Source organism: Brachycentrus maculatus, unplaced genomic scaffold (assembly GCF_059751285.1).
Source record: "Brachycentrus maculatus isolate JH-2025_06_01 unplaced genomic scaffold, ASM5975128v1 h1tg000400l, whole genome shotgun sequence".
Classification (NCBI taxonomy): domain Eukaryota; kingdom Metazoa; phylum Arthropoda; class Insecta; order Trichoptera; family Brachycentridae; genus Brachycentrus; species Brachycentrus maculatus.
This window is the reverse complement of record NW_028281149.1, coordinates 352,976-362,085: the sequence shown is the minus strand read 5'-3', so window position 1 is coordinate 362,085 and position 9,110 is coordinate 352,976. Positions and strand designations below refer to the sequence as shown.

Here is a 9,110-nt window from a genome sequence, read left to right as displayed (position 1 = left end):
TGTTTTAAAAATAAATATCAAGCCACTTATAGAACTTTTTTACTGTGCAACAGATCTTTTTAAGTAAAACCTGAATGATTTTTCTACATTTGAAAAATATTTAGTATATTTTAAAAAATTATTAAACAATACCTTTTCTTCAAAACGCAAAAACAACACTTTCTGCCCTGTAGCGGGTAAATATTAAGTTATATTACATTTTATATAGTACATTTTCTGGGCATTCCGAAAACATGTACAACTGAAAATTGACAATTTTTGATATATGACGTTGTTGAACGGAGTGAGCGATATGTGATACTCTGTTTGATATATCATCAAAATTTATGTATTATCTATGAGTCAAGTCATGTACGTTGTTATAAAAACAGTGAACTATACCTATCTGTTCGAACGCTCTTCAGCATCGCTCGAAAAAAAATCGAAAACCAGTTAAGGTGTGCAACTTCAAATATTGAAAAACATTTAGAAAAATTAACTAAGCGAAAAGAATCTCAAATCTAGCACTGAGTAGCCATTGATAAATCGGTTTTATTCAAAATAAAATTGGTATTACTTGTTAAAATTTTTCAAAATGTTTACTACTAATAAATTTTTTGTTGGTTGAATGTGTGTTTTCTTCTCACATCTATTACCCTGATTATACTTGCTGATTATCTCTGCATTCAAATTAATTACTTAATTACTTTGTAAGCAAAAAAATCAATCAGTATGAAATTTGCTGTTCTAAAAAATTTAAATAATTTTTTTATAATGTCTTTGCGGCCCTAGGGAAAATTTTAGGTCATCAATGCGGCCCGGGTACAGTTTGGGTTGGCCAGGCCTGATCTAAGCATTCGCATTTCGTCACCAAATGAGTGAGTTTCATTGAACAAAAACAAAAAAATGTGTTTTATCTATATTTATTTAAGTAAAGGTACAAATTTATGTACATATATATATATATATATATATATATATATATATATATGTGTGTGTGTGTGTGTTATTATCAAATGAGACTCTTACTAATTCCAGAGTTGATAATGAAACACCACATCACTTTTGTTATTGTTCGATATAATATTCACATATTTTTTAAAAATTATTAACCACTTGATACTCCAGTTTTTTTTTACATAAATATAACTAAAAATATCTGATTACATTATTTTTTATTTAAGAGTTTACACAATGTAATATTTGTCCTGTTCGAAGAACAAAACAAAAGCAACAAAAAATGTAAAAAAAAGTCTATATAAGATAAAAGTATGAAGAGATAAAATTTGGTTATTTATCAAAAAATTTCCAATAAATTCCGGTAAAAAGCATCAAGTAGCATGTTTATCTTATGTAACGCAAACAAGTGGAAACACGCGAGTAGTGCTCGGGTTGCCGCGATACGATCATGCGCCGTCCTTGAACACTGCATCAAGTGATTCATCATCGGTTCACATTCCCACCACGGAATTACGGATGTCAGTCAGCCTGCTGCAGCAAGGTCTGCAGGTCTTGGTACTGAAAAATTACAAATATACATTAGGCATATGGACATATCACTCACTCCTTTCAAGAACCTCATAAATCAAAAAACTTGATTTTTCAGGAGAACGTTTTTAAAGTTTAAAAATATAATACAATGTATTTAAAATAAATATCAAGCCACTTATTGAACTTTTTACTGTGCAACAGATCCTTTTAGGTAGAACCTGAAGGTTTTTTCTCCGTTTGAAAAATATTTATTATATTTAAAAAAATTATTAAACAATACCTTTTCTTCAAAATGCAAAAACAACATTTTTTGCCCTGTAGCCGGTAAATATGTATTAAGTTAAAAATATGCCACTTTTGCTGGGATATAGTTCATTTTCTGGGCATTCCAAAAACATGCACAACTGAAAATTGAGGATTTTTGATTTATGACATTCTTGAAAGGAGTGAGCGATATGGGATCGAAAGTAGAGTGGACACCGTAGTCACAAAAAAACGAACTAACAGTGTCAGAAATGAAGACTCTAAGAAGCATATCTGGCAAAAGTCTACGGGACAGAATAAGAAATGTCAGGGATGAGGGTATGCGAGATCGAGGATGTTGTCACCTGAAGAAGGCAACGAAGGAGACAATAGTATGCGCGTGTGAGGACATTGGGAGGATGTTATCTTCACTCGATCGTATCTCCTTGTGTATTGACTTCTTAATCCCGCATTCATAGTTTATTTCCATGGGTCCCTCTAATAGATAGAGGTTTCACTGCATCAGTATTATGTCCATACCTCCATTTCCTTGTAGACGATTTCCTGTATGAGGTTCTGCAGGATGTCCTGGAATCGCTGCCTCAAGGCCAGGTTCTCCATCCCGGCCACTTCCTGCTCCTTGCGGACCCTCTGGCTCCTCAAGGACTCCAGCTCGATGCTGAGCTGCTCCATTCTCAACTGTATATTCTCTGAAATACAAACATCTTTAATCTAAAAGAATCGCAACATTTCTCGATAAAACGCAATTTGTTTTTTAGGACCATCATTCATTAACCTGTTAACCGGGCGGTCCGCTGTCCAATTACGCAACTTGTAACGGGCGCGAATACTGATTCACTCAGTGTCTTAAATTCATGTGGAGACATGTATGGATGACTAATACCTTTGTTGTTGGAAAAATATACGTCCCGCCCGTTCCAGGGCGCAACACATATTTCAAGGGCGTATTCATATGTCCTACCCATACCCGATATTGTTTACGTTTGACGTATTTATGCGTCCCGCCCGGTTAACAGGTTAAGTTTTTTTAAGAATGTTTATTTGATTTTTTTGTGTTTTTTAGAATATACAAAGAAAAAATATTTAAATAATTTTTTTTGACTCTTTATCTTTCAATAACTTTTCTTTCTTCTTTTCAAAACCATATAATAATTTCGAACATTATTATATTCGATTATTTCAATGTCCGGCAACTCACCATTACTGAGAGTCTGGTCCTGGTACTCGTCCATGGCGGAGGCCCCGGGGGTGGGCGGGTCCGCCCGGGAGCCGGAGATCCACTTCCTGCTCGGGGAGAACATGTCGGGGGCAAACTGAGTCGGCAAGGCCTCCTTCATGTCGCCAGACTGACCCTGCGACAAATCGTTTTGTCAGTTACGTTTTTGTACATCTCAAATTTTGACGTCTGGGTATTCACAGGGCTTGTGACTTGTCAGACTTGTTGACCCTAAAAAATCAAATTGATTGTTTATTATATAAAGGCAATAATATCAGTCCTACATTTCAGGTTCCGAACCCAATGGTGCATAGGGCACTGCATCATATATATAAGCAGTGTTATATATATATATATATATATATATATATATATATATATATATATATATATATATATATATATATATATATATATATATATATATATATATATATGTAACACTGGTTATGTAAGGTGATCACTTGACCAGCCTGTAATATCCAGACTTCCATCTGGATATTTACTAAGAATAATAATAACAAAAAGTATTTCATGTGAATACGGAATATTCTTTTTATTATTCATGAAATCTGACTAAGATAGCGATGCGAAATACAATCAAGATAACACTGGTTATATATATATGATGCAGTGCCCTATGCACCATTGGGTGCGGAACCTGAAATGCAGGACTGATAACCCTGCCTTTATACAATAAACAATCGATTTGATTTTATTGGGTAAGTTGACTTGAGATATTTATACCTGGAATGAGTTGGAGTCTGTCAACCGACTATCGTATTCCGACAGCCGACTGTTCTCATCCATATCCACGTTGATGTTGGATCCCAACTCCTCATCAGAGTCACTGACAGCCCCGCCAAATATATCGTGTTCTAGACAAAGGAAAAATACTTATTATTATTAATTTATTTTTAAAGAATGAAATAAAAACTGAACAGCAATTATACTCTGAAATATACACAGGTGATAACCTTAAGATGGTCATGTGCCGCGTGCAATAAGGGTAACGCCCTGCCCAAGCATTTTTGTGAAATATTCGCGCGACTTGCTACCTACGCGTAGCTGTTATAAAAATAATCATATCTCTAAAATTAGTCATCCTATTTAGGTAAAATACAAAGCATTATCAAAATAAAAGTATGTTTATAATTTACCGTAACAAAGCAGATTTGTATTATGACAGTCCGCCTAATAAAACACAACGCATCTCCCAAGAGTCAACCTTGTAATGCAGGTATAAACACTAATATTACGCATCATGACTAAAATATTTATCGGAACCAAAAATAAAATTGTGGTATCTCAAAGACATTATTTACGTAAGAATATATTCATATTTTGAATAATATTTTTCTGGGCATTCCGAAAACATGTACAACTGAAAATTGACAATTTTTGATTTATGACGTTCTTGAAAGGAGTGAGCGATATAATTTTCTCACCAATAGATGTCTCTAGTGAAATCACTTAAACCAAACCTGCGCCCAAACTTATATATTCTTCTTTATCTATGTTGAGATCAATATGATCTCTACTTACCTACGTCGACATTGGAAGTATCGTTGTTGGAAGGTTCGGTTATTCCTTGCTCGGTCTTCAACATCCGAGCTTCCTGTTTGACTTTGCTGGCCTTCTCCTTCTTGACGGTGCCTTCGCCTTTCTCATGCGGGTGGCTTCCCGACGGCTCGCTCTTCATGGCCTGCTCCTCCTCCTCGCTCAGCACTTCCCACTTCACATTTACAGCGTCGTTATCAAATCTCAGCAATCTTTTTACCTAGTTAAACAATAATAAACGAATTGAATAAACGCCAGAGGACGCCCACGCCGCGAATATCTAAGCGACTTATACGAAGACATGGGCTGCTCGACGTATGAGGAGCTGAAGAGGACTTCCGAAAATAGGCGAGAATGGCGAAAGAGATGTCATCTGTTGCTACAGACCAATCCGCAGGATTGAGACCAGAGAGAGAGAGAGTTAAACACAAAATATCATATCATTTATATTCGAAGCACTAACTTTGTCATATCCTATTTATAATTAAAATGTAACTTTTTATTTTATTTTATTTGTGTGATTTTTTTAACTCTAATATTTATTCAATATTACCCTGGACTGGTACCTGAAGCGGAGGGCTGATCACCTTTCTTTTGTGCGTTAACAATCAAGATAACACTGTGATTGTATAATGCAGTGCCCTATGCACCATTGGGGTGCAGATAAGGGTTTGAATTTTTGTTTTAAAATCACTATAAATATTTTATTATAACTTAATTATAATGTCTACCGGTTTGGAAGCTGACCGCTTCTTTATCAAGACTGATTAATACTACTAATTCTTGTATAAATCAGTCTTGATAAAGAAGCGGTTAGCTTTGAAACCGGTAGACATTATAATTAATAAATAAAAATAATAAAACCCTTACCGCACCCCAATGGTGCATAGGGCACTGCTTCATATAAACGCAGTGTTATCTCGATCGTTTACACATGAAGGAAAGGTGATCAGCCCTCCACTTCAGGTACCAGTCCAGTGTAATATTGAACAAATATTAGAGTGAAAAAATCACTTTTATTTATTAAACCCCCTGGGAATCGAACCCGGGACCTCCAGAACGGTAGCCGAGCATGCTGACCATTACACTACGGAGGCGGACAAAATAATTGAGTTATAATAAAATATTTATGGTGATTTTAAAACCATGTTACATTTTAAATACAAAATATCATGTTGATCTGTAAATTGCCATCATTTAACAACAAAAATAATATTATTTTTTTAAATCTCAACATCGATGAATGTCGTAAGTGTGATCGTAAATGCCCAGACTTCCATATTCTTCTTCATGTATGTTGAGGTGTCAAAAAATAATATGAAAAATAACTCCTAAAATTGGAGATAATCCAGATTTTTGGACACACTTAAAATGTTAGGCAGATTATAAAACAGACCTCCTTTTCAATCTCAGGAGCTTCCACATATTTTTTCTTGAGAGTCTTTCTGAATCGACGTTTCCGGATATTTTTGGCCGGGGGGGTGACACCGTGCGGCCAGAGGAATTTCTTTTCAACTTTAAACGGGTCCTTTTTTTTATTTTTGTTGGGCGATTCCTCGTCAGCTGAGGGTTGGTCAGCTTCCTCTTTACAAATCATCTGTAAATATTTATGCACATTTTTTATTCAATCTTTTAGAATTATAAAACTTTTAAATAAAATTAGTAAGTAAACCCCGCCACTCCTCTCAACCTACGAGTATATAAGCTCTTTGAATAATAATTTTTAACCCTAGTGCATATTTGACCTCGGCTCTTAACGCATGTTTGTGCTGCAACCCTCAGTGCATGTTGGTCTTTGGGTCGGCCTAAAATCGCATGTGTTAAACATTTTGAGTAGTTTTAAGTGTGTAAATGGTGCTGTGGTGGTGAAGGGTATTGTTTGCATGCTGTGGTAGTGATTGTCCTGACGAAGAGACGGGTAAGTCTCGAAACCGGTAGACATAAAAATCTCGGTGAGTGGCTATATACTAATACTACTAACATTTTTTTAAACAAAATAAATTTGTAAAAATGATTAACTACAAAATAAAATGCATTAAATATTAATAATATTTAAAGTTTGATAGTCCCAAGAATAAACAATAAATATGGCAGTCCAACACTGCAATATATCGTTCCCAACATTTTTAATTTGTTGCCGACGGATGTTAGAGGTCAAAATAAAATATGGAACAAAGGCAAAATAAAGGAATGGGTAAATGATCAAGAGTTAATTTTATGAAAATTGTAGAATGTTTATATTCTTAATTTTTTTCTTTTTTTGTGTCTATATTAGGTTAAAATCGTTAAAAACAATAAAAATGTATTAAAAAAGAACTCCACCGACAAGACACACAAGGTGGCTTGGTGGGTCTCAGCAAAAAAATATGTAAATATGTTTAAATTGTGATTTAAAAAAATGTATACAAATAAATAAAATTAAAAATTAAAAAATTAAAAATTAAAAAATAAAAAATAAAAAATTGAGAATATTTTAGTAAGTAGTCAAAAAAGATATTTTTATTTTAACCCTATGGTTTCCGGGACTTTTGCGATTACTATGCTAGAAATATAGCAATTTAAACTTTACTAATTCAAAAGTAAAATGTGTTCGATTCATAAATACAAGTGACATTGTTGAAACAAATCTATTGAATAAAATATACCAAATATGCAGCGTAACTAAATCGATGAATGCGGTAAAATGGTGATAGTGAAACGATTGCTGTGATCTCATTTTGTATGAAATGCATTCGGGGTAGAAGAAATAAACAACACATCGGGGGAAATGATTATAAGAGGAATAATAGATAGAGTTTTCACTGTACACTAAGACCGCACTTTCCATCGTAGATATGTTCCAAAATATCGCGACGCAAATTGAAACAGCGCAAAGTGAATCGCTGTATTTCATTGGAAATCATATAAACATCAAAGATAGCGAAAATGGGTCTTAACCTGTCTGGGTGTGAGTTTCTCCGGACAAAACTGTATCTGAGGAGTGAATTTGTTTTTTTTTTTTTTTTTTTTACTTTTAAATTTTTATATTATAGTCGATGCTATAAGCAACATGTTTTCTTGAATAAACAAAGATATTTACCCCAGTAAACATGATTTATATCAAAATTATCGAAATATCGATAAATCATGTTTTTAACATGTTTTGATATAAATCGTGTCATAAATCATATTTTGTATCGGCCGTACATGTACGTCCAAACTCCTTTGAGAAAAGTTTGGTATGGCCGTACACGTACGGCCATACTCCCGGACAGGTTAATTCAGTAACGATGCAACTTTGAAAAAACGCAAAGTGAAACGACGCAAAGCGAGGCCTGAGTGTATATCACAACATGTATTCCAACATTTATCATATTTATGCACATGAGAATTGATCCAGATTTGTGTACAAATATTTGGACACACTCAATATGTTGTAAAAAACAGTTAATACTGCTTCCTCACCCTTAAGCGTTCAAAGGCACAACTCTCAAATTAAGACATATTTCAAACGCAATGTTTGATAATGATATTGAGCGCATCAAAACACGCGTCATAAAATTATTTATTAATTAGTGGTAAATATCAAGTAAATATTTCATTTGGATCGTTGTAACTATTAATAAAACACAAATGGGAATTTCACCGCAGTTAATGTAATAATATTATTTCACGACGTTTTAATTTTAAATTTAGTTAAAACAATATTATGTTAAACACATCAATGAGTAATCACATTGCATAAATGAATATATTTTGTAACACACTCGAATCTGTTGAATAAAATTATATGGCAGCAATACTAATCTAGCTTACCATTTGACAAATATCCGCCGTTTTGTAGAAGCTCTTGTTGTCGATTGTTTTCAATGATTCCACGATAGTTGGCAAGTCAACGACTTTAGCGTGCATGAGCCAATGGTCCATCCTAACCTCACCATACCTCATATCATTCTCCAATCGAATAGAGCAGCGATCCTTCAGACTGGCTCCTGATTTCAGTAATTCCCTCAAAACTTTTGAAGGTTCCTACGAAATATACGAATTCATCAGTAAATAATATTGAAAACTTCATTATTTCAAAAGTTATGAGAATCAAATAATCATAAAAAATATTTATGTATTTTTTTTTAGTATTATTATCAGTACTAACTTCCGGCATTCTCAAAATAAATTGGGATTCGAGTTCCGCAGGACCCTCCGGTTCACGCTTAGTGTCGTGATTTCGGCTCATTTTTGCATTCAACTCGAGCCAACTAACGGATAATATTGATAAACAATACTTCTTTTAAAGTATACACTCAGAAATAATAGCAAATAAAAAACTAATGAAAACAAACTGGATTTGAGTTTGACACTAGAATGCGAATTGTTTGACGTTTTGGCACTGACATAAGTATACCATAGATTACGCACCCATAGATTGTATTCTAAAATGATAGATGGACGTTCATTTACTCTGCACTATGAACCATCGTTCGATCATCGAAGGGATGGGCAATAAAAATAAATCTTTCCATAAAAACAATTATCCATGGCCGCCCGCAGAAAAATTTCTTGGGGGGGGCAAAATATTTTTAGTAATGTATTAATGTTGTTTTAATTTACTGTAGTGTATTTG

At 33.9% G+C, this 9,110-nt stretch overlaps 1 protein-coding gene across 1 annotated transcript; it reads right to left on the bottom strand.

The window, feature by feature from the left end:
• Positions 1 to 1,137: 1,137 nt before the first annotated feature.
• Positions 1,138 to 8,896, bottom strand: Taf7 (TATA-box binding protein associated factor 7). Its single transcript, XM_088270887.1, has 8 exons — positions 8,643 to 8,896; positions 8,306 to 8,518; positions 5,907 to 6,107; positions 4,496 to 4,730; positions 3,698 to 3,828; positions 2,933 to 3,086; positions 2,254 to 2,423; positions 1,138 to 1,497 (listed from the first exon to the last, which is right to left on the bottom strand). Exons 1-8 carry the CDS (start codon positions 8,721 to 8,723, stop codon positions 1,459 to 1,461), a joined length of 1,224 nt encoding a protein of 407 aa, XP_088127013.1. The 5' UTR covers positions 8,724 to 8,896; the 3' UTR covers positions 1,138 to 1,458.
• Positions 8,897 to 9,110: the final 214 nt, after the last annotated feature.